Source organism: Gouania willdenowi, unplaced genomic scaffold (assembly GCF_900634775.1).
Source record: "Gouania willdenowi unplaced genomic scaffold, fGouWil2.1 scaffold_85_arrow_ctg1, whole genome shotgun sequence".
Classification (NCBI taxonomy): domain Eukaryota; kingdom Metazoa; phylum Chordata; class Actinopteri; order Blenniiformes; family Gobiesocidae; genus Gouania; species Gouania willdenowi.
In genome coordinates, this window is record NW_021145250.1 from 1110308 (window position 1) to 1136737 (window position 26430).

At 40.2% G+C, this 26430-nt stretch overlaps 1 protein-coding gene across 2 annotated transcripts in view; it reads left to right on the plus strand.

The window, feature by feature from the left end:
- Positions 1–26430, plus strand: part of LOC114460950 (ectonucleotide pyrophosphatase/phosphodiesterase family member 2-like) — a 30043-nt gene that overhangs the window by 1290 nt on the left and 2323 nt on the right. Inside the window, exons 2-24 of one of the 2 annotated variants that reach the window (XM_028442847.1) lie at positions 11932–12037; positions 12252–12401; positions 12525–12650; positions 12917–12977; positions 13040–13137; positions 13352–13431; positions 13509–13628; positions 14399–14454; positions 14622–14687; positions 14781–14853; positions 14979–15087; positions 15975–16100; positions 16189–16220; positions 16401–16528; positions 17144–17222; positions 18697–18784; positions 18860–19029; positions 19102–19162; positions 19246–19385; positions 19532–19658; positions 20438–20515; positions 20732–20864; positions 22809–22959. In XM_028442847.1, the coding sequence (XP_028298648.1) occupies positions 11932–12037; positions 12252–12401; positions 12525–12650; positions 12917–12977; positions 13040–13137; positions 13352–13431; positions 13509–13628; positions 14399–14454; positions 14622–14687; positions 14781–14853; positions 14979–15087; positions 15975–16100; positions 16189–16220; positions 16401–16528; positions 17144–17222; positions 18697–18784; positions 18860–19029; positions 19102–19162; positions 19246–19385; positions 19532–19658; positions 20438–20515; positions 20732–20864; positions 22809–22959 (2358 nt within the window). The remainder of the gene's footprint in view (positions 1–11931; positions 12038–12251; positions 12402–12524; positions 12651–12916; positions 12978–13039; positions 13138–13351; positions 13432–13508; positions 13629–14398; positions 14455–14621; positions 14688–14780; positions 14854–14978; positions 15088–15974; positions 16101–16188; positions 16221–16400; positions 16529–17143; positions 17223–18696; positions 18785–18859; positions 19030–19101; positions 19163–19245; positions 19386–19531; positions 19659–20437; positions 20516–20731; positions 20865–22808; positions 22960–26430) is intronic. The other variant, XM_028442848.1, reaches the window with a different exon arrangement.

The following is a 26430-nucleotide window of genomic DNA, read 5'->3' on the forward strand; positions in this document are numbered from 1 at the left end:
ATTATAATTATTATTATTGATATTGAATTGATTTATTCTTTTATTTAAACGTGGCTGATGTTTGGTTGTCCTCTACAGACAGTGTAGATATTAACAGTGTAGACCAGTGTTTCTCAAATGGGGGTACGTGTACCCCTAGGGGGTCAGGGTACACGATGGCACTACAGGGGTACTAGAGAGAGAGAAAGTAGAAAGTGTCAGTTTTGGTCCCGCCCCAGGCGTGACATGACCAAAAATTATCAAAACTGTAGAAATACATCTTTTCAGTAGACACTAAATAAGTGTTTTTCAACCTTGGGGTCAGGACCCCATGTGGGGTCACCTGGAGTTTAAATGGGGTCGCCTGAAATTTTTGAAAAATTAAAATAGTTTTTTGAATTTTTTTTAAAAAAAATTAATAAAACAACACAATCTTAAACAACTGTATTTTTATATTTTCACCTTGTGAAACATAAATTTAGTTCAACTAAAATACAGTAAAAAAAAAACCAAATATCTGAGCTCAAACATGATGAAAAACTAATTCTAGAAAAACTCTTTTGGGTCACCAGATATTCTTTATATCAAAATGGGGTCACGATGTAAAAAAGGTTGTGAACCACTGCATTAAATACTGTTTATTTTCATTTATTTACAAAATGAGATTGTTTAAAATGTGTATTATCACTCATTCATTCATCATTATAATCTATAGATGTTTTTAAATAGTTTTCTAGGCTAAATGTTGTAGTTGGACATAAGGGAATAAGAGAAAGGGGGACTAGAGCCTAAAACATTTGAGAACCACTGGTAGAGCTATTTCATTCTATGATCTATGTCTAGAAATCAATGTCTGTCAAAGAACATTTTGTAAAGTTACTTTGAATTTTAGAAAAGTAGCATCAGTAGCTTTTTTTAAACAGAAGTTGAACTGAGTGAGAGACGGAGAAGGTGAGCTAAAAAGAATCATCCTTTTGGGGTCACGAGACACTGGGAGGGGGTCCTTAGATGTTATTTTAGTTTATTTTTACCATTTTTCTGCAACTCCACCAAACTCACCATATTTTAACCTATTTTTTTTTATCATTTTTCTTCCCATATTTTTGCTTCTTTTAATGTATTTTTGCTACATTTCTGACACTTCTACATCACATTTTAATGACTTTTCTACACATTTTTTCCACTTTCCAGACATGTTCATCACTTATAAACCATTTCTACCACTTTTACACCTAATGTCACATATGTTGACCATTATTGTCATTTTTAACCTCTTTTCACCAGATTTCATGATCATTTTTGCCAATTTAACCACATTCACCATTTATCATGTCCATTATTTACCAGTTTAAACTAATTGTTCCAATATAAACACTTTGAACCATTTTTACTACTTGTTCTCTCTGTTTTTATCCACTTTAATTTACAACTTTTAACCAATTTCTGTAGTTTTTTAAATCCCATTTCACCTCCTTTTCCACCATTTTTGGTCACTTTGAACCATTTTATTAGTGATTAAAACCAGGATTTAAGATGACTATAATAATAATAATAAACTTCCTGTAAATTTAACTCCATACAGCAGGGGTCGGCAACTATTATCACAGCAGGGCCAAAAAACTTGTTTGTTTGATCAGAGGGTCACATGATCAACATTCATGTCAGCATTAGATTAATGAGAGATCTGAGCATTAATTCAGGAAAGAAGAAATAGTTTTCATAGAAATTTTCTATGTTTTTCTCTCATTCTGTGTATGTTTGTTGTTATCTTACTCATTGTGAAGCATTTTGTGTAATTCTGTTGTCCTTTTGTGTATTTTTCTTGTAAAAAACATGTTTTTTGGAGTCATATTGTGTATGTGTGTGTGTGTAATTTTGTATATTTTCTGAGTATTTTTGTGTATTACTGTTGTCGTTTTGTTTGTTTTTGTAGTAGTTTTGTGTGTTTTTGGAGTATTTTCTGTGTTTTTCTCATGTCTTTTACTGTATTTTTCTGTAATGTTGTAATTCGTTGTATTTTGAATGTATTCATGCTTTTGTTTTGTGTATTGTTCTGTCATTTTGTACATTTGCTTTGGGGGCCGTATGAAATGAGACCGAGGGTTGCATGTACACTGTGTAAACACGTGTTGTACGTTGCCAGGTCTGATTCATTCCTGCTCCAAATGCCAACATTATTATTATTATAAGTCCAGGTCCAGAACCGTATTAAGTGTGCAGCAGTCGGCCAGCGGCAGTAATTGGGTTTCCCTCTGAGCGCGCTCAGCAGGGTCCCACACTTTTCCAAACTTTGTGTACTCTGTGTGCATGTGCACGTCATCCCCGCCTGCCTTTAATGTGGGAGCGTGTGCGTCACTGAGCCTTTTACTGTACCTCTTTTATAGACCCCAGCCTCCATCACTAATTCAGCTTTTGTTCCTCTGGAGAAAATAAAAAAAACACTTTACACCAACGTGCATGTGAAAGCATTTATCCTGTTACGCAGAAACACCTTCTAAAATGAGAAAAACATATGACATCACATAACAATATTTTACAGCAGAAAGCTGGTGACTGAATGTGTAGCAAATGTGTCAAATTTTACTCATAAATTCCACTTTTTCTTTTTGTTTAAACTAATCTCTATTTGTTATGAATCCTATTTCAACTTTTCACATTTTAGTCAATATTTTAATTAGTGGTATTTTGTTGTGAAATGTCAGTGACTGCCCTCTATGGGTGTAAAGCAGGATATTACAGTTCCATTTAGCTATTGGCTGAGAATGACATCATTGTGCTGTGATGTATCTGTGTGAGCTGAATGTGGGGATGTGTAAATGCTGGATCACTGTTGTAAATAAGTTAATGTGTTCAACATTGTGCTTTTATACATTTTGTATCTAGTGAAAAACTCAACCAGGGACAGGAGTTTAGCATTAGCATTAGCTATGCACGCATCAGATGCATCTTTTTTGTTGTTGTTGCTGTAACTATGTCTGCATTGTCCCTGTCAAATAAATAAATAAATACAATTAAATAAATTGGACCATCGTGTGTCACTGTTAGCCCCGCCCCCTTCTATCAAAACCATCACCTGTGGTTCTACAATCTGTGGGAGTTGGTTGGACTGAGAGCTATAGTGAGGATTAAGTAGCTAGTTAGCATAGCATAGATTGTTCTTTGGAGATTTTATAGTATAGAGTGGGCGAGTCTTTACTGCTCCAGGAGCCACGCCCATAATGCAACAGGTTTTCTCTTCTCAGGGTTTGTTTGTCTTCAACAGTCCTTGATTTACTCTCTAACTTCAGCCACCAGAGCGTGTCAGCGCTCTAAGGGAGAGTTAAGGTTCCTTTTATCTCCCCTGGGGGTTCTCGTGATGTTTCTGTGGTGTTTACATACATCCATGGACGGGAACACTTCTGCTGCTTTGACTGAATGAAATAAGGCACATTTTACACACTTTTGAGTGTTTCCATGGCAACGCTGTGGTTATAGTAGCTGATGATTTTAATAAATGTCATTTTAAAACTGCTTTTCCAAACTACAATCAGCATGTTAAACATCCAACTAGCTGTTAGATAATCAGATCAGCTGTTAGATAATCAGATCAGCTGTTAGATAATCAGATCAGCTGTTAGATAATCAGATCAGCTGTTAGATAATCAGATCAGCTGTTAGATAATCAGATCACTCCTCTGTACGACGACTACCTTCGTACATAGAGGAGCAAAGAATCAAAGCCCACATTATGGACTGTTCAGTGTTGGACAAAGGAGGCTGATGTTAAAGGAGACATATCATGGTTTTAAATCCTTCCTTTTTACATATAAATCATACAGTTATGGTCTATATAAAGCAGAACTGCAATGCTTGGGTCTGAATTCCTCATTATTATAGCTCCACCCCTTTTCTACCCCTTTTCTGATGTGCTTCTGAGAGCAACTCGTTTTGGTGCTGTCTCTTTAAATGCAAATGAGACACTCCATACCCCGCCCCCTCTTCAGGTTCAACTCCACCCTGTTCGGCCATTTTTGTAGTTTGATAGAAGAGATACGGCTATGTAGCGGCGCATAAACTTTTTATTCAGAGGTTATTTACAAAATGTCACCAACGTTAGACTTGTCCATCCAGCCTTACATGTTCCAGCCAGAGTCTGACCCAGTGGAGCGAGATGAAAATGAAGATGATGAACCTGCAGAACCCTAACAAGTGAGCTAACACAAGCACCGAGCTAACGCTAGCGCCAAGCTAACGTCACGAAATGCATTTTAATTCAGTCTTTTCAAAGACAAAAACGTCAAAATGAAATGACTAATGAAAACTTTAGACTTAAATTAAATCACGTAGGCCATATCATCAAGGATCTAAAACGAGCACACAGCGCTAACATATGAAGACGGTGCTAATGCTAATGCTAATGCTAACAAAACAATGACAGGGACGTCTTATCATCACACTTTTTAGCGTTATTTACAGCTTACCGAAGTGCTCTGTTCATCGTCTCCAAAGATAGAAGGAATTGAACCCTCAATCAGACAAAGTCTTTCTGTAAATCCTTCTTTATACTGGTGGAGGTTGATGAAGCAGTCATCATTGAAGTGCTTCACACACACAAAAATGACCTTATCCACAGATGTGGTACATTTCTATAAAAAATAAAACTCAACCAGACACTTTGAAAAGGTTCTGATGCTGGGAGACGTTGTAATGAAGCGTGTGGGTTACTACATCCAACAACCCAACATTTTGACTTATCCTCTCGTAACTTCTGCATCCTGGAGCTTGGACTACAAAATAAAAGCCAGAAATAAAAATGGTGGATTGCTCGAAGTGTTGGACCTGGAGTTGATGAACTAATTTGGCAGTTCTGCTGCAAATACTGTGATGTAATAGTTCAAAAAACGTAATAGAGAATAGAAAAATCAAAACAGATTGAAAAATAAGAGCAAAACAGAATATAAAGATATCAATGGAGCATCTGAAGAGATTAATTTGATTTTTTCTGTACTTCTAAACACTCTAAATATACAACAAAATGCATTTAAGGGCTAAAAAAGTGGATTTAGAATGATATGTCCCCTTTAAATTACAGGATGTGTTGATGCTACAGATTGGTCTGTGTTCCATTCTGAAAGTGTGGATGATGATTGTGATACAGTCACTGTGTACATTTGTATTGACTGCTGTGTCCCAATGAAAGGTATAAAACAGCTCACTAGTTAAAAGCCGTGGTATAATACGGACGTGAATAAGAAAATACAACAGCTTTTAAATCTGGTAACACTGCAGTTTATAAACTGTCCAGATATTCATTAGAACGGTTCATAAATGCAGCTAAACGAGCCTATGGAGACCCTGGACGTATGTGGGAGGGGTTAAACTCCATCACCTAAAGGAGGATCCATTAGAAATGTTGACCCATCTCTGCCAAATGAACTTAATGAGTTTTATTGTGGCTTTGAAACTGTAAAAGCTGAACTTGTTGCGTTTCCTGCCTGTAATGAGCAGAGTGGCTTCACCATCATGAAGGAGGACGTCCACAGGCTCCTCCCCAGGACTGAAGTTAGAAAAGCTCCTGGATCAGACCATGTCTGAACGACCAGTGGTCCTCACGTCTGTGTTGATGGAAACGATTGATGCTGTATTATATCAGAGAACAAAGTGTTGAAGACGCCATTTCCTTTGTTTTGTCCTCTGACTACAAACATCTTAATAATAATAAATCATGCTAATCATAGACTACAGTTCAGCTTTTAACTCAATGGTCCAACAAAGTTTATTCATAAACTCATATATCTTGGACTTGATGATGTCATGTGTAAATGGATTTTTAATTTTTAAAAGGGTTAAAATCACTGGTTGTATTTCTGATGAGTTGTGTACTTACACTGTACTCACACTGTACTCACACTGTACTCACACTGTACTCACCCTGTACTCACACTGTACTCAACCTGTACTCACACTGTACTCACCCTGTACTCACCCTGTACTCACCCTGTACTCACCCTGTACTCACACTGTACTCACCCTGTACTCACCCTGTACTCAATCTGTACTCACTCTGTACTCACCCCGTACTCACACTGTACTCACCCTGTACTCACACTGTACTCACACTGTACTTACACTGTACTCACCCTGTACTCACACTGTACTCACACTGTACTCACACTGTACTCACCCTGTACCCACCCCGTACTCACACTGTACTCACACTGTACTTACACTGTACTCACCCTGTACTCACACTGTACTCACCCTGTACTCACACTGTACTCACACTGTACTTACACTGTACTCACCCTGTACTCACACTGTACTCACACTGTACTCACACTGTACTCACCCTGTACCCACCCCGTACTCACACTGTACTCACACTGTACTTACACTGTACTCACCCTGTACTCACACTGTACTCACACTGTACTCACACTGTACTCACCCTGTACTCACCCTGTACTCACCCTGTACTCACACTGTACTCACCCTGTACTCACCCTGTACTCACACTGTACTCACACTGTACTCACTCTGTACTCACCCTGTACTCACACTGTACTCACCCTGTACTCAATCTGTACTCACACTGTACTCACACTGTACTCACCCTGTACTCACCCCGTACTCAATCTGTACTCACACTGTACTCACTCTGTACTCACCCTGTACTCACACTGTACTCACCCTGTACTCACCCTGTACTCACCCCGTACTCAATCTGTACTCACACTGTACTCACACTGTACTCACCCTGTACTCACACTGTACTCACCCTGTACTCACACTGTACTCACACTGTACTCACCCTGTACTCACACTGTACTCACCCTGTACTCACACTGTACTCACACTGTACTCACCCTGTACTCACCCTGTACTCACACTGTACTCACACTGTACTCACCCTGTACTCACACTGTACTCACCCTGTACTCACCCTGTACTCACACTGTACTCACCCTGTACTCACACTGTACTCACACTGTACTCACCCCGTACTCACACTGTACTCACACTGTACTCACCCTGTACTCACACTGTACTCACCCTGTACTCACACTGTACTCACACTGTACTCACCCTGTACTCACACTGTACTCACACTGTACTCACACTGTACTCACACTGTACTCACACTGTACTCACCCTGTACTCACACTGTACTCACCCTGTACTCACACTGTACTCACACTGTACTCACCCTGTACTCACACTGTACTCACACTGTACTCACACTGTACTCACCCTATACTCACACTGTACTCACACTGTACTCACACTGTACTCACCCCTCCTGTGGTGCCTTGTTTACATAACAAAAGCGTCTGTTTACAGTTAAAGAGAAGGTGTTCAGCTCATTCATAGGTAGAAATACAGTATAAAGTGACCCATCAATGGGCTTCTAGTGTTTTAACCAATTATATTATTGTGTGGTTTTATAATCTCACTCTGAGAAAAATAAATGTTTTAAACAAAGTGATTGGCTCAGCCAGCAGCACCATTGGCTCCTGGGGGCCACACATAAAGCCAGACTCTTAAATCCAGCTTTACTATTGGTTAATGACGCCTCAGGCCACACCCTGTCAGGGCCATCTTTGAAATATTTCCTTCAGGGAAAAGGTGTCGTTCTATCAAATGTTCTCCTGCTCAGTTTCTAAACAAGGCTTTTTAGTTTTTTATTGGACAGAATCGACCCAACACTATTTTATGTAGTTTTATGTGACACTTTATTCTACAGTATTTTACATTATGGTAGTTTTAGTGGCATTGATTGGTTGTTGGTTGTGTGTTTTTATTGTGAAATGTCTTTAAATGTTGACTGCACTTTGAGCTCCTTGCACATTTTTTTCCAATGTGGTTTTCATACTGTAAATGATTAATAAACTGAACTGAACTGAACTTAGGAGAGCTCTTCATCTCTGCTTCATTGTCTACTACCAAACCTCAGAGTGGGAACTGTTGCCCCTGTAGTCATTGATTATTTTAGATTGACATGACTTTTCCTGGTTTTTTAGAGCAACCACACGTTGTCATTGTCACTGGAAATTTTAACAAAAATGATGCTAAATGGTAGATTTTGGTGCATTATATTAGTGTAATTGTGGCTTTTCTTTTGTCTATTTTGTAGCACTTTTGTCAACATGATGTATTTTCTCACCTAGTTTTTGTTTGTTTGATGTATTTACAAGTTAAAATCTGGTATCCATGGTAACAATGACAAAGAATTGAGCATCATCATCAGTTTACCTCTTTCCAGTGTAAAATGTACCACCTTATAGTATAGCAGTAGTATGGGGGCGTGGTCTGTTAGTAGACCTCTGTAGAATACTGTCTGGTACTGGAACATATCTGCATAATTTACATTATTTATGTGTGCTTTGATTGTAGTTGATTATGGTTATATTTAGTTGTATCAGTGCACATTAATATTCATAATATATCTTACATATACCCTTACATTTGTGATTTCCATAACCTAGTACCCTGGACGTAGGACTTTTAATTCATGATTCATGATTATTGATCATGAATGTTTAAAAAAAATACATATTCAATTCCATAGAGAAGAATTAAAAACCCCTTCAAAATCCACTTTTTTCAAATTTGGTCAGTGAATTATTCTACCAGGGACTCTTTTCTTTGTTGAATCGTTCTTAAATATAATGTTTATTTACTTTAGTTGAATTCAATAATGTTGTAAATGTTAAGATTTATTATATTATTCTGTAAATGTTTAGAGAGAGTGATTGTTTTCCTTCAGTTGCAGCCGCCAGATATTAGTTTGGACCAGCAGAGGGCGCTGGTAACCCAGTGTTTGGTTAGGATGCAGATATTCTGCACAGTGAAGAAGAGATGCTACGCTAGCAGACAGAGCTAATAGAAAAACCTGAATTTAACAGATATTCATGTAATATTACAGATGTTATTTCTGTGCTAAAGGGGTAAGAAATCATTTATGAACATGTTTAAGAGTAGAAGGCGGCCACAGAGTTATTAGTAGGAGATTTCGCTCACCACCTACGCTTCTGGACATCCCTGCTTATTAATAAGGACATTTAGATGGTTTTAGGGCAGATTTGTAAAATCAGTAGAGGATCCTTTTAACGACGATTGCATCCGGCGTTTTGGTGCTTTATCGCCACCTATGAACAGAGGTCTAAAGTTGTGTGTAATCTCAAAATATTTCACTGAAAATGAACAAATTTAGGAACAAAAACCAACCTGGAGTCTGTCACAAGGTTCATTTCATTTCAACACATTTTCAGGACATTTCACGCACTTTTAAAAAAAAATGTAAAAAAAAAAAAAAAAATTAGTATCGTCCCAATTGTTCCTTAATTATTCAATATTCACTCTGTAAATGTTTAGTTTGATCTGATCAATACTTTTTAGATATGGATAATATATTGAGGGGGTGTGTCTTCATTATTCTTCCATGTTTATCTTCCAATATGTCTATAACTCCATCACATATAAAGGTAAATATGAGTGTGTGTTTGGGTCTGGAACATGTTTGGGTCTTCAGTAAACTACTTAGCATATGTCTCAGCTCCCTGTAATGTGATCAGCTTAGAGCTATGAACATAGACTGTTCACATCACTAATGATTAGTCACAGATCTACATTGGTTCTAGACTCACACGCTCTTTTTTTTTCAGGGGTCCATAACTGTATGAGGGAATGTAAGAAAAAACTGATCTGTTTTAATTTATCTATAAATGTTTAATTTTGGACCCAAACGTTGTATTATTTCACCACTAATGAATATTTGTAATCATTTACATGAGGTTATTGTAGCTTGGCTCTGTGTCTGATAATCATTTAGTGTTTATTTATTAATAACATAAAAACTATAAAAAACCATTGGATCAGAAAAACATTTATTTTTTAAAACAAAATATTATGAACACATTTCTCATGTTCTATATTTTCTCTATTTTTGGGGGGTGTTTTTTGAAGGACTACTGTGTGTTTTTAGTGTCTCTTTCATCATGTTGGTTGTGTATCTGTTAAAGTTGGAACACGAGGATGTTCTCATGGCGACGCTGGCATCGCCTTCGTTATCCACGGCCTCTGATTGGTCCAGGCTGATGTCAGCGATTGTCTGTGTTCTCAGGGAAGCTCAAATAGGTTCTTTGTTTCCTGTGAAAGAATGGAGTGTGTGTGTGTGTGTGTGTGTGTGTGTGTGTGTGTGTGTGTGTGTGTGTGTGTGTGTGTGTCCTCACACACTGGTCATCATGTTATCCTGTGACTGGCTTCTGAAAGAGAAGCTCTATTTGACGTCTTTTTATTTTATTGTTCAGATTCATGTGAACACTGAGTGACACGTTAAAGAGTCACCAGTTATAACGATGACCAGTGGAAGTGAAACACCGACTTCAGGAAACAGTTTATTCCAGTGGTTCTCAAACTTTCTCTAGTGCGCCCCCGCTTTGTAGAACAAAAAACTACAGGTAATTTTACATAACCACGGTTCTATGAGTGAGATGTCTCACTATGGGATATACGCCCCATGTCATATCACAGAAATACTCTAATTCCGCTAATCTGATTGACTGATGAAAAATGTATCCCTCCGCCGCAGGTAGCCCCCCCCACTACAAGTAGGGCGGGCAGAGGATGCATTGGCATTCTCTAAGCACCTCTTCTCACACAGTCAGCAAGAAGGGTTGTCTTTGTGAGACCAGCCTGCAGGACAAGCCCTGCACCAATCAGGACAGGAGAACCGCCCGTGCCACACATGGAGTGGACACATCCAGTCGGTAAAACTGGACAAAAGATAGGGACGAGGACCAACTCGCCGCACTGAACAGACACTCCCCTGAACAAGGCCCAGGAGGTGACTAAACCCAGAGTCCAATGTGCACGCAGACCCACAGGCAGCTGCAAATCCTGACTTGAATAAGCCAAAACAATCGCTTCCACCACCCAGTGTGACAGGCGTTGCCTAGTAACAGGCTTCCCCTTATAGGGCGGAGCCCAGGAGACGAAGAGCCGATCGTTCCTCCTGAAGCTTCCTGTCAAATCTACACACGAGCGCACAGAACACAACAGCCTTTGCTCACTCTGTGAGGCAGAGAAAGCATCAATAGGAGAACACGCTGGTTGAAAGCTTCTTGGACCAGCCGAACTGTAGCGGGGGGGGGGGGCTGCTGCCTCGGCTCTACAGACAGTGACTGGGGGGCGTTAACGCTTGAAGTTGCTTAAGAAGTTCAAATTTTCAGTTACCAGAATCATTCAAGTCGGGTCGCTTGAGTTTGCGTCATTTACATTGATTTTGAATGTAATCTCATCTTTTCAGTCTCGTTCAGTGTGAACTTAGCTTAAGAGGAATAAAAACTACTGGTGGGACTGGATTCAAAAGACTAATCCAATTAATTAGAGAATTTATAATGAATTAATTATGTTAATGGCCTAATAAGTATGCAGCTAGCATTAAGGTGCTAACTGCTACATGTTTAGCATTAAGGTGCTAACTGCTACATGTTTAGCATTAAGGTGCTAACTGCTACATGTTTAGCATTAAGGTGCTAACTGCTACATGTTTAGCATTAAGGTGCTAACTGCTACATGTTTAGCATTGAGGTGTTAGCTGCTACATATTTAGCACTGAGGTGCTAACTGAGGCTAGCAGAGCTAAGCTGATCCACAAACTCTTTCTCTCACAATTTTCACACAACGTGGCTTTATTTTTCTATCCAGTGTTTTTATTTAAACTAAAATTAACGCCCATGAAGCGCAACAACAACTTCTCTGGTTCTCCTGTTTCTTGTGTTGTGGTCTCTGCATCATTGAGAAAGGTTCCACGTTGTTTGAAGCGGAAAAAAAACTGATTGATTTTTAGTGCGTTTTTTTTTTTTGGTTTATAATGAATTAATTGCAATAATGAGATAAAGTCTCCAGCCTGAATGAAAACATCTATTTTCTATGATTAATGAGTGTGTGACGTGTGTGTGTGTCCTCCAGGTAGTTCTGCTGTTGTTCCTGTGGAGGACGGACGTTATCACAGCCTATGTGTTTCAGGCCAGTCGACCCCCAGAGGGAGGAGATAACCCCCCCACACACACCAAAGGTAACACACACACAAACAGTGTGTGTTACTGTTTGACTGTGTGTGTGTAGTAGTGTCAGAGTGGGTCAGCTCCTCTGGTTCCTGTATATATAACTATATATAATGTGTGTGTGTGTGTGTGTGTGTGTGTGTGTGTGTGTGTGTGTGTGTGTGCGTGTGTGCGTGCGTGCGTGCGTGCGTGCGTGTGTGTGTGTGTGTCTGTATGTGTGTGTAGTAGTGTCAGAGTGGGTCAGCTCCTCTGGTTCCTGTCATGGTCGCTGCTTTGAGCTCCAGGTCACTGACCCTCCAGGTTGTAGATGTGATAATCTGTGTAAAACCTACTACAGCTGCTGCTCTGACTTTGATCATCACTGCCTGAAGACAGGTAACACACACACACAGATACACACACACACAGATAAACACACACACACACAGATACACACACACACACACACATACACACATACACACTGATACTGTGTGTGTGTGTGTGTGTGTGTGTCAGAGGGGGGCTTTGAGTGCTCTGAGGAGCGTTGTGATGAGCAGAGGAACGATGAACACGCGTGTCACTGCTCAGAGGACTGTGAGCTTCGTGGTGACTGCTGCTCTAACTACAGGTCACTGTGTAAAGGTAACACACTGCACTGCATCATGGGAAATGTAGGCCTAATGGATTGAATAGGTTAGATCTATCGAGGTGATCATTTTAATTTAATGAATCAGTCTGAAAAGACAGTTTGATACTGTAGCCCCGCCCCTTTAACCTTTGACCCTGCTCAGCCTGCGCCGCTACATGCTAAGCTAGTTTTATTGTGAATGTCAACAAAGTGTAAACAGTTGTTTTTTGTTACTGTTGTTTATTGATGGTAAACAGATTGACTTCCTTTGTTTCATGAGGTGAGGCTTCGTGGCTTCAAGGAGACTGTGAAGAGATCCAGAGTGCAGAGTGTCCGTCAGGGTGAGACACACACACACACACACACACACACACACACTAATCTGTGTGTGTGTGTTCCTCAGCTTTGTGCGTCCTCCTCTCATCATGTTGTCAGTCGATGGGTTCAGAGCTTCGTACCTAAAGAAAGGCCCTGCAGTCATTCCACACATCCACAAGCTCCGTAAGCCCCGCCCCCCCACCACTCTTCTCCTGTGGTCACTTTGTCTCGTGTTTATTTTGTCATTTTATTTATTTATTTATTGCTGTGTATTTTGAGTCATCTTGTTCTGTTTTTGGTTGTTTTGTATATTTTTCTGTGTGTGTGTGTGTGTGTGTGTGTGTGTGTGTGTGTGTGTGTGTGTGTGTGTGTGTGTGTGTGTGTGTGTGTGTCTAAGGAACATGTGGGACGTCCTCCCCCTACATGAGACCCGTCTACCCATCAAAGACGTTCCCTAACCTCTACACACTGGCCACGGTGAGTGCTGCGCTCTGATTGGATGATGTCAGTGTGTGTCCCCGCCCCCTGGCTGACGCCCCCCTCCCTCTGTGCAGGGCCTGTACCCAGAGTCGCATGGCATTGTGGGTAACACCATGCACGACCCCGTGTTCAACGCCACCTTCAGTTTGAGAACCAGAGAGAAGCTCAACCACCGCTGGTGGGCGGGGCAACCCGTGAGTGACACACAGTGTGTGTTATTATACTAATGCTAACGCTAGGTAAATGCTAGGTTAATGTTATTTCTAGGCTAATGCTAGTGCCACGTTATTGCTAATGCTAGGCCAATGCTAATGTTAGCCCAATGTTTATGCTACAATAATGTTAATGCTAGGTTTATGCTATTGCTAGCTAATGATAATGTCAGGCTTATGCTATTGTGAGGCAATGCTAATACTAGGTTAATGCTATTGCTAGGCTAATGCCAGGTTATTGCTAATGCTAGGCCAATGCTAATGTTAGCCCAATGTTAATGCTAGGTTAATGTTAGGCTAATGCTACATTCATGTTAATCCAAGGTTTATGTAAATGCTAAGCTATTGCTAGCTAATACTATTGCGAGGCTAATGCTTTTGTTAGGTTAATGCTATTGTTAGACTAATGCTAATGCCAGGTTATTGCTAATGCTAGGCTAATGCTAATGTTAGCCCAATGTTAATGCTAGGTTAATGTTTATGTTAGGCTAATGCTACATTAATGTTAATGCTAGGTTTATGCTTATGCTGAGCTATTGCTAGCTAATGCTAATGTCAGGTTAATGCTATTGCTAGGTTAATGCTCATGCTAAAACATTTTAAATGCTCAGCTGTTTTTCCACCACTTTGAACCAAATTCGATCAGACCTAACCCCGATCCCCAACATTGGTATACGCGACCTTGGATTACCAACCCTGGCCGCTTCTTCGGACCCTTACGCTTTAATTTTGTATGTTTTTGTTTTGTGCAGATCTGGATCACAGCGGAGAAGCAGGGCGTGAAGGCCGGGACCTTCTTCTGGCCCTGGTACGTCACTGAACGGGAGCTGGACTGTGAACACTGGGAGATAAACGTGTGTGTGTGTGTGTGTGTGTGTGTGTGTGTGTGTGTGTGTGTGTGTGTGTGTGTGTGTGTGTGTGTGTGTGTGTGTGTGTGTGTGTGTGTGTGTGTGTGTGTGTGTGTGTTTCTTACAGGGTGATCCCTCTAGAGAGGAGGATTTTGACCATCCTGCGCTGGCTCCATCTTCCTGACCACGAGAGGTACACACACACACACAGATGATCTCCCACAGAGAACACGGTGACCACTGCGTTTGTAACACCGAGGTCACTTCCTGTTTCTCCATTGTTCAGGCCTTACGTTTACGCCGTGCACTCGGAGCAGCCAGACACCTTCGGACACCGCCTGGGACCGCTCAGCAGTGAGGTGTGTGTGTGTGTGTGTGTGTGTGTGTGTGTGTGTGTGTGTGTGTGTGTGTGTGTGTGTGTGTGTGTGTGTGTGTGTGTGTGTGTGTGTGTGGGCGTGGCTTAGCGTCTGGTCTCGGCCCACAGCTGGACAACCCTCTGAGGGAGATCGATAATATCATCGGTCACCTGATGAATGGACTGAAGCAGATGAACCTTCATCGCTGCGTCAACGTCATCATTGTCGGAGACCACGGTGAGACTTCGCCATCCTAGGCTCTTATTGTGAAATGTCAGAAGTGGAAGTAAAAACTAGTAACATTGATATGCACACACCCTGTGGGCGGAGCTCTTCTCTCCAGTTAAGGACAATCCTAAATAGTTTGGACAACGTGATGCTCCCACTTTGTGGAGCTCAGACCCTTTTGTCCTTCATCAGTGCCTGACCTCATCAATGCCCTACACAACAGGAAGCTGTCAGAACTCCACAAAAGCACGCGCAAAACAGCAAAATGCACAAAATACACAAAATTACCACAAAAAACATTTATTGTTACAAAAAATGCACAAAAGGATGACAAAATACACAAAAATAGAACACAAAAGCAGGAACAAAAATCACAAAACATGAAAACAAAAACAGACTAAACCTTTTACTGGTCCCTGTATTCACCTTCAAATTGGTCATTATGTGCATCTCGTGGCCTGGGGGCCACTTGTGGCCCTCAGTCCCCTAAAAGTAAACATACAAGTGACAGAATAATACACAGAAAGTGTGTTGTGTCCAAACACACACACAGTTCCTTTGTTGGTTCCTGTTAATGCTGTGATTGGTCGTTATTCTAATTAATGATGTTGATCATGTGACCCTCACATCAGATTATCTGCTTTAGATTTTTAGTACTTTTGTTATTTTGTGTATTTGTAATTAATTTGTGTTTTTGCAGCCATTCTGTGCATTTTACTCCCACTTTGTATATTTCTGTTTCTATTTTGTGAATTTTTGTTGTTGTTTTGTGTGTTTTTGTAATTATTTTGTGTATTTTAGTCATTTTATGTAGTTAAAAGTTATTTCTAGTATTTTTGTTGTCGTTTTGTGTGTTGTTTTTGTTTTCTGTCATTATTTTGTGTTTTTTGTCCCAGGTATGGAGGAGGCTCACTGTGACAGGACGGAGTTCCTCAGCAGTTACCCACTCAACATCGATGAGATCCAGTTGATCCCTGGATCACTGGGACGGATCCGCCCTCGGGATCCCAAGTCATCCACCTGTAAGTTACTGTGCACGCTTAGCTCTGAGTGTGACTTAACTTCCTGTGATGTGTGACCTCACTTCCTGTGTTTTCTCTGTGTTTGCAGACGACCCACGGGTGGTGGTGGCCAACCTGACGGTGAGTAAACCCTGCTGGAGGCCTGAAGGCTCAGCAGGTCACCGTGTCTTCTGTTCCTGTGTAAAATGCTGACTCATCACGTCACTATGTCTGATCCAGTGTCAAACGCTGACTCAGCATGTCACTGTGTGTTCCAGTGTAAAACGCTGACTCAGCATGTGACTGTGTCGTCTGTTCCAGTGTAAAATGCCGACTCAGCACTTTAAGCCCTACCTGAAGCAGCACCTGCCCAAGAGGCTGCACTACGCCAACAACCGCCGCATTGAGGACGTACACCTGCTAATGGAGAGGAAGTGGCACATTGCCAGGTAACGCACACACACACACACACACACACACACACATGCACCTGCACACACGTCTACACATGCCGCACACACACACATGCTGCAAACGTGGATGTGTTGTTTCTACTGGTCATCATGGTGACTGCTCTGGTTCATCTCAGCACAAAGTGTTCATATTTACAACTTTTATCATCACAGTGAGTCACACAATAACCTGACGACCAATCAGAGCATGACTGCAGGAAAGAACAAAAGCTTTCTGTGTGTTTCTGTTGTCATTTTGTTATTATTTTGTTTCAAAGTCATTTTGTGTATATTTATTGCTGTTTGCTGTGTTTTTGAGTAATTGCATGTATTTTGTTGCTATTTTGTGTAATTGTTTTTGTTGTGTGGATTTCTCTGTTTTTGAGTCATGTTGTGTATTTATTTGGGGGACCTAAACAAAATTCCACTCAGGGCTGCACGTGGCCCCCAAACCACCAGTTTGCCCTGCTAGAAACCAGTCACAGCTTCATATGCAAACCTTCTGTGTTGAGGTTAAAGGTGCAGAACGTTTTTAAACATGAGGTCAACAGGACCTTAAGGACCTTTGATGGCGTCTCCGAACAGGAACATGACGCTTTGTTTGTGTTCCAGGAAGATGCCGGAAAAGCTGAGGAACCGCTGCGGCTTCTTTGGAGACCACGGCTTTGACAACAAGATCACTAGCATGAGGGTGTGTGTGCGTGTGTGTGTGTGTGTGTGTGGGGGTGAATCCATTCTAAATTCATGTGCTCTAGTTCATCACACGTGTACCTGCCTAACTTTCACTAAACTTACCGTAATATTTTAATTGACCGCATTACATTAATTTAGTAATTTTATAAGAAAAATCCACACAAATGCTGCAGCCTAACATAGGCCACACCCATTGGCTGATGGGTCAGACATCTCAGCCAATCAGAATGGGCAGGTAGGCGGGCTGCTGTACTCATGTTAGGTTGCAGTGAAATGTCTGTGTTTCAACTGATAAGTTTCCTTCACTACATGAAGTCTCCTCCTCACTGCTCCACGTCTACATATCAGTACATTTACAGCTTTTTATGGTCATGTTTTACTGTAACCACTGATAAACTGCTTCATCTGTTCTTATTACTGTGAACTACCACAGAGTGATCACAGCGAGTCAAACTCTGAGTCAGAATACAGACGTGATCACTTCTGAACAAATCCAACGTGGTGATTCGGTAACTTCGTGTTGTTATGTTATTATTACAATCTGTCTGACTTTTACTGTAGATGGAGATCAGAACATCCTGTATACAGTCTGTATCCGGTCTCTCTCTCTCTCTCTCTCTCTCTCTCTCTCTCTGACAACATTTCTCCGTGTCGTTGCTATGGTGAGGTAGTGTGCATCATGACAAAATGATCACAATGATTCAGTGCGAGCAAGAACAATTTAATGTTAACTGTCATTGTTCCACCTGGTCTAATGTGACAGAGCTCAATTTTGTGGCGGCATGACGCTTATAAAACCTGGAAAAATCCACAATTTAGCCGCGTCATTGTTTAAGCCGCAGAGTTCAAAGTGTGAGAAAAAAGTAGCGGCTTAGAGTCTGGAAATGACAGTACATAATGTCAGTAGTTATGTGTAGTGGCAGGTGTGAGTGAAGCTATAGTGATCATGTGACCTTCACTATGTAACACCGTCTACGTGACATGTAAACACTTAGAAATAATATTAGGCACTTTCACGTGTGTGTGTGTGTGTGTGTGTGTGTTGTATTCTGTCCAATCACAACAATGATCTGACTCAGAGCGTAACACTACAGTCACTACAGTCACTCTATGGACGGGTGTAGTGACACAGACTGTAGCCAGACTAAATGATGGTCTGTTACACACTCACACACACATACGTACATGCACACGTGTACACACCTGCACATGTAATATTATTTTCTAAGTGTTTACATGTCACGTAGAGGGTGTTACATAGTGAAGGTCACATGATCACTATAGCTTCACTCACACATGTGTCTACACATAACTACTGACATTAGGTACGTTTAGTGAAAGTTAGACATGTACACGTGTGTTAGACTGGTGTGTGTGAGTTTAGAACCCCCCATAGTGTGTGTCAGCACACGTGCATGTGTGTATGTGTGCGTGCATGTCTCCTCCTGACCACGCCCTCTCCTCTTCCTCAGACCATCTTTATGGGTCACGGGCCGAGCTTTAAGTTCCAGAAAATGGTTCCTGAGTTCGACAACATTGAGCTGTACAACGTCATGTGTGGTGAGTTAAGCCCCGCCCCTTTACTGCTGTTCTGCTCAGACTGATGAATGGCTCCGCCCCCTCTCTCTGCTACAGACCTGTTGGGTTTAACTCCGGCTCCAAACAACGGTACACACGGCAGTCTGAACGACATGCTGAAGGCTCCGCCCTTCATGCCCGTCATGCCACAGGAAGCCACGCCCCCTGAGCCGTTGTCTGACGAGGGGGGCGTGGCCTACGACCTGGGCTGCAGCTGTGACGACGAGGTCGTACGGTGACACACACACACATCGCCATCATCATCGTCTCACATCTGAACAGTTTGATTTAATCTGCAGAACAAAGTGGAGCTGAACATCCGAGCATTTCATCCAACGCCATCCGACTGCTACGCTTACAGTAGGTGGAGCACTTCCTGTCACACCCATGAGTCACACTTTACACACGGACTAATGTGTGTGTGTGTGTGTGTGTGTCCACAGACACTACACACCTCCCCTTTGGTCGTCCTGCTGTCATGTTTGACTCCCACTACAGTTTGTTACATCATGTTGAGTTCATCAGTGGATACAGTAAAGATCTGCTTATGCCTCTGTGGACGTCTTACAGTCTCTCCTCACAGGTACACACACATGCACACACACACACACACACACGCACGTAAATTGTGAATATATTTGTGAATATTTTTTAGACAAATCTCTCCCCATACTGTCTGTGTGTGTGTGTGTGTGTGTGTGCGTGTGTGTGTGTGTGTGTGTGTAACAGAAGGACGTGTCCTCTAACTCTAACCAGTGTCTCAGAGCTGATCCTCGTGTGTCGTCCTATCACAGTCAGAGCTGTAACGTCTACAGTCGGAGAGACAAACTCAGCTATGGATTCCTCTTCCCTCCAGGCAAACACACACACACACACACACACACACACACACACACACACACACACACACACACACACACACACACATGCTTCTCTGCTGTGATCCAGATCTGCACAAAATAAAAAAAAAACACAAAATGAGTGAAAAATAGACAAAACAAAAACAAAAGTTCCAAGAATAGCAAGAAAATACATGAAATTACTTAAATACACAGTTTGACTGCAAAAACAACTGACTTATTTTATTTATTTACTTTATCAGTCCATCAGATAACAATCTCTGTATTTCCTATAGGATGTGATGGTAAATGAAAGGATTGCATCGATGTCTAAATATTCTCTCTTCTGTCAGCATCAGATCTACACAGTGACGTGTTCACACATCACCTTTTATTGGACGACTCGCTTTATAAGAGAACTGATTGGTCAGGAGGCGGGACTTTAGCACTTGCTAAGATCCTAGCCAGAGCAAAACCTGGTCCTGACCAGGCTAGTCGTTCAGCCTAAGTTACCATGGAGATTTAGCTCTATAAGATGTTAACGAGCTTCGTAGGACAGCACACACTGATTAAATCCTGGAAGTTAGTGCGACATGACGTAATCTAGATTCAGAACAAACCCCCAAAATGACCACAAAAATAGACTAAATAACAACAAAAACACTCAAAATGACTCAAAAACACTTTATAAATAAAAGTTAGCTTTAAAAAATAATTTTCTGGATTAAAATGATTCAACATCAGTAACCTTTACACTATTATGTATTAATGTGTGTATTTGTTTGTGTATTTGTAGAACTTTCCACGTCTCCAGAGTCCAGGATCGATGCGTCTTTGATCACAAACACTGTTCCAATGTTTCCTGCTTTCAAACGTGAGTCACACACACACACACACACTTTAAAGTTTTCATGTTTAGTCAGTCACAGGATAACACAGTGACCAGTCTGTCCATAACACCAACAGCTCAGTGTGTCACCACTCATCCTGTCCTCTGTGTGTGTGTGACACAACACAAACACACACACAGCTCCTAATGTTCAGTAGAGACACACAACAAACAGACACGTGTGTGTGTGTGTGTGTGTAGGAGTGTGGAGCTACCTCCAGGGGGCGCTGCTCAGACGTTACGCAGAGGAAAACAACGGCATCAACGTCGTTACTGGACCAGTGTTTGACCTGGACAACGACGGCCTCAGAGACACAACAGACACCATCACACAGTGAGTCAGTAACTACTGACCAATAGTAACTATAGTAACTACTGACCAATAGTAACTATAGCAACTACTGACCATCAGTAACTATAGCAACTACTGACCAATAGTAACTATAGCAACTACTGACCAATAGTAACTATTGCCCAACAGTAACTATAGTAACTACTGACCACTAGTAACTATAGTAACTACTGACCAATAGTAACTATAGCAACTACTGACCAATAGTAACTATAGCAACTACTGACCAATAGTAACTATAGCAACTACTGACCAATAGTAACTATAGCAACTACTGACCAATAGTAACTATAGCAACTACTGACCAATAGTAACTATAGCAACTACTGACCAATAGTAACTATAGCAACTACTGACCAATAGTAACTATAGCAACTACTGACCAATAGTAACTATAGCAACTACTGACCAATAGTAACTATAGCAACTACTGACCAATAGTAACTATAGCAACTACTGACCAATAGTAAACTATAGCAACTACTGACCAATAGTAACTATAGCAACTACTGACCAATAGTAACTATAGCAACTACTGACCAATAGTAACTATAGCAACTACTGACCAATAGTAACTATAGCAACTACTGACCATCAGTAACTATAGTAACTACTGACCAATAGTAACTATAGCAACTACTGACCAATAGTAACTATAGCAACTACTGACCAATAGTAACTATAGCAACTACTGACCAAATAGTAACTATAGCAACTACTGACCAATAGTAACTATAGCAACTACTGACCAACAGTAACTATAGCAACTACTGACCATCAGTAACTATAGCAACTACTGACCATCAGTAACTATAGCAACTACTGACCAATAGTAACTATAGCAACTACTGACCAACAGTAACTATAGCAACTACTGACCATCAGTAACTATAGCAACTACTGACCATCAGTAACTATAGCAACTACTGACCAATAGTAACTATAGTAACTACTGACCATCAGTAACTATAGTAACTACTGACCATCAGTAACTATAGCAACTACTGACCAATAGTAACTATAGCAACTACTGACCAATAGTAACTATAGCAACTACTGACCAATAGTAACTATAGCAACTACTGACCAATAGTAACTATAGCAACTACTGACCAATAGTAACTATAGCAACTACTGACCAATAGTAACTATAGCAACTACTGACCAATAGTAACTATAGCAACTACTGACCAATAGTAACTATAGCAACTACTGACCAATAGTAACTATAGCAACTACTGACCAATAGTAACTATAGCAACTACTGACCAATAGTAACTATAGCAACTACTGACCAATAGTAACTATAGCAACTACTGACCAATAGTAACTATAGCAACTACTGACCAATAGTAACTATAGCAACTACTGACCAATAGTAACTATAGCAACTACTGACCAATAGTAACTATAGTAACTACTGACCAACAGTTGAGAATAAAAACAAAAGTAACAATAAAGTCTAACAGTGAGTCAGTGTCAGTAACAGACACAACAGTAGGGGGCAGAAAAACACTGACAGAGAAGTGCGTGTGTGTGTGTTGGTTTTTCTACCCTGGTGGGGTCCACCTCCTGAAATATCACTCACGCCGTGGGGACCGATTTTCCCCGTGGGGACCGGAAAATTCAGGTTTGAACTTTTTCAGTGAGTGTTAGATGTTTCAAGTGATTTGTGTTAAAATCAGATCTGTATGAGCTTCAGAAAGGGTGGATACCATAAGACACCATTCTGTCATTGGTCCTCACGGTGTGATGAAAACGGGTATGTGTGTGTGTGTGTGTGATAAGTGTGTTTCTGATTGGTTTCCCAGTGTTCCCAGTAGTACTGGTCCATAAGTGGTTGATAAGGACTCTGGACTGGTTCTGGTGTGGTTTTACTTGTTGTTTATGGACCAGTTGAAAGGTGTTTTTTTATTGGTTTCTCAGGTTCCTGGAGGACGGCTATCCCGTCCCGTCTCACTTCTTTGTGGTATTGACGAGCTGTAAACTGAACCAGACGCTGGAGGACTGTGACGGAGACCTGGACGTCTTCTCCTTCCTTCTTCCTCACCGTGAGGACAACAGTGAGACCTGCAACGTGAGTGTTTAATGGCAGGGGGCGGAGCTCACCAGCAGAGGCGGAGCTACTGCACTGATAACTAGTGTTGTGGTAGTCGAGACCGGTCTTGGTCTCGAGACCAAATTTTAAAGGTCTCGGTCTCTGAAGCATTTTGACTCGGTCTTGTCTCGGACTCGGGATTTTCTCTCAAGACCGTTAGAGACCAGCACTAATTCCTGCTATTTTTAACCTTTTTTATAATGTGATAATAACACAGAGAAGAACAGGATAAAACAATCCTTTATTCATTATTTAATCCACCCTGTTATAATGACCACAACCTTCCTTAATGTGACTGAGTGACGTGTGTGTGTGTGTGTGTGTGTGTGTGTGTGTGTGTGTGTGTGTGTGTGTGTGTGTGTGTGTGTGTGTGTGTGTGTGTGTGTGTGTGTGTGTGTGTGTGTGTGTGTGTGTGTGTGTGTGCGTGTGTGTGTGTGGCTACGGTGTCAGTTTGGACCACAGAGCAGAAGGAGATATGAACTAATCACCGGTAAAAATCCCAGTAAAACTCCAGAAAACAATCACCAGTAATAAATATTATCTCCCTGGTAAAGACAGTAGCTCTAATAACTGGTAAAATGATAAACTGATGATATTACAGTCTGTGAAGGCTGAATAGGGGACGCACTTACTCTGCTTCTGGGTCCTAGTGCCAGCCGACTGGTGAAACATGTTCCGTTTACCGTGTTTACTGAGGTCTGTGTGTGTTTAATAAGTCTGTGTGTGTTCAATAAGTCTGTGTGTGTTTAATAAGTCTGTGTGTTTAATAAGTCTGTGTGTTTAATAAGTCTGTGTGTGTTTAATAAGTCTGTGTGTGTTCAATAAGTCTGTGTGTGTTTAATAAGTCTGTGTGTGTTTAATAAGTCTGTGTGTGTTCAATAAGTCCGTGTGTGTTTAATAAGTCTGTGTGTGTTTAATAAGTCCGTGTGTGTTTAATAAGTCTGTGTGTGTTTAATAAGTCCGTGTGTGTCCGTGTTAAAGTCTACATATTTATGTCTCTGTCCATCCACTCTTTTCATTATATTCATGTCTTTTAAGGCTTTATTATATAATATCAGCTGTAGTCCAGGCCGCCGCCATCTTGGCCACATTAACCACATTAAACTATATCAACTATGTGAATTAATAAAAATAACCTGTTAAAGGCTTTTTCAAACTAAAAAATTAAATCTGTGACCTGTTAAACCTGAACAACTCAAAGAATCAGAATCAAGAATCATTATTTCTTGGCAGAAATGCTTTTAAACACTTGCTGTACATTCAGCTGACATAAAAATCTTGTTTTCAAATATGTAGAATAATTGTGAATTTATCAGGAGCAGTAGTAGTTTTAATATTTTAGTTAATTTTTTGCAGGCACCTTTTTTGTTCATCAAATGTATTTAAAATAAAATAAAATTAAAGAGAGAATATTATTTAACTGTTGAACCTTGTCATAATTTTATTTATTTATATATTTTTTTAAATTGAAAAAAAATGTTTATGGTCTTGACTCGGTCTCGGTGCATTCTGGTCTCGGGCAAGTCTTGGTCTCGGATCGTGTGGTGTTGAACACAACACTAGTGATAACTAACATCACCACAGCTTCAGTTTGACTGGATATCTTCATTTAGTTTTAGTCTTAGACTTTTGACTAAAACTTGACTCAGTTTTAGTCTAATTTTAGTCATCAGCATTAGTCTAGTTTTAATCGAATAATTGAAACAATGTTAAGAATAATTGGTTAAAAAAAGACCTAAAATAATAAACCACTTTTTAAAAATTATAAAACCCAAAGCAATATTTTAATAATAATTAAAAAAACATATTGAAAAACTATTCAGGGATAATTAAAAAAGACCAGAATGAATGTTTTTTTTAAACTGTTTAAAAAAATAATTGTTTTAAAAATCTAAAAACACCAAGCCAACAGTTAATAATAGAAATAAAAACTATTAGAATATAATAATAAAATGTAACATGCCACTTAAAACAATAAAACTATTTATTTTTAAAACCCAAAGCAATAGTTTTTAAATATTAAAACTATTAAAATATTAATTAAATATTAGATAAATTATAAAACCAAACCAATATTTTAAGAAATATGCAAACTATTGAAGAAAACGTTCCAAACGATGTAAACTTATAATCATACTATAACAACTATTTTTTAAAAGTAAAAAAACATTTAAAACTATTAAAACAGAAATCAATAAAAGAAAACATTCCAAAGTATATTATATTGTGACTAATGTACTGATACAAACATCTCTAATATACAAATGATTCCCTGAAACGCTGAATCATCACATTGTTGTTGCTCAGCGTGAACACGTCAGTTCCACTGCTACTCATATCCTGAAGCTAAAACATTTACGTTCTTCTCCTCGTTTCTAATGAAACCAGAGGATTCAGGAGAAACTGAAGGTTATTAACTTTCTGTGAATCACAAGTTTGAACAGGAGGAGAAATAACATCCTGTGTCCTGTTTGTCTGAAGGCAGATGATTAGCTTTGGGTTTCAGCTGGACCTGAATGTGTAGTAAAGTGTGTGTTAGTGAACGCAGCCCTGCAAGTTACAACACATCCTGTTTGATGCTAAGAAAGAAAGGAGAGTGTGTGTGTGCGTGATTATTAATGTCTGATTATTATAGTTTAACCAAACATTCCTTTCCAGATATGAGCTGGACTAAGAACGTAGATCAAAACACGCTAATTTTATTTGATCAGTTCATCAGATTTATTTTTTCTATATGATGTCATTCGTAAATGAAAGGATCACATTTCTGTCCTGTCAGCATCTTTTTTTTACCGTCTATGGCCAGCATCACATCAGATCTACACAGTGACGTGATCACATCACCTTTCATTGGACAGCTCGTTATCTAAGAGTTCTGATTGGTCAGGAGGCGGGACTTTATCACCAGCTAACATTTAAGCTAAAGAAAAACCAGGTTAGCTGTGAAAGACTAGTTGCCATAGTGATTCAGCTTCAGCGAGCTTTGTAGTCCAGCACACATTGATTAAATCCTGGAAGAGGTCGTCTAGATTCGTAGCTTACCCCCTTAATTTCTGATTGTTGTTATTGTTGTTGTTGTCAGTGCAATGAGTCCTAATGAGTGATTATTAATGTCTGATTGTTATTGTTGTTGTGATTGATTATCAATATCTGATTGTTCTTGTTGTTCTCAAAGCGATTACGATGAGTCTCGTTGATTGATTATTAATGTCTGATTGTTGTGTTATTATTATGTTATCTTCAGAGTGATGAGGACAAGTCTCTGTGATTGATTATTAAAGGTGCAGTCCGCAACTCTCAGATCCCTCCCTCCCCCTCCCTGCTGCTCTCTTGCCCTGCCTCCAAACTTTCCAAAGTCCCTCCCTCAGAGGAGCTAACAAGCTAACGTTAGCCCGACAGCAACATCACAGTAATATAACATGCTCTGTTAAAAGCATATTACTGCAGCGC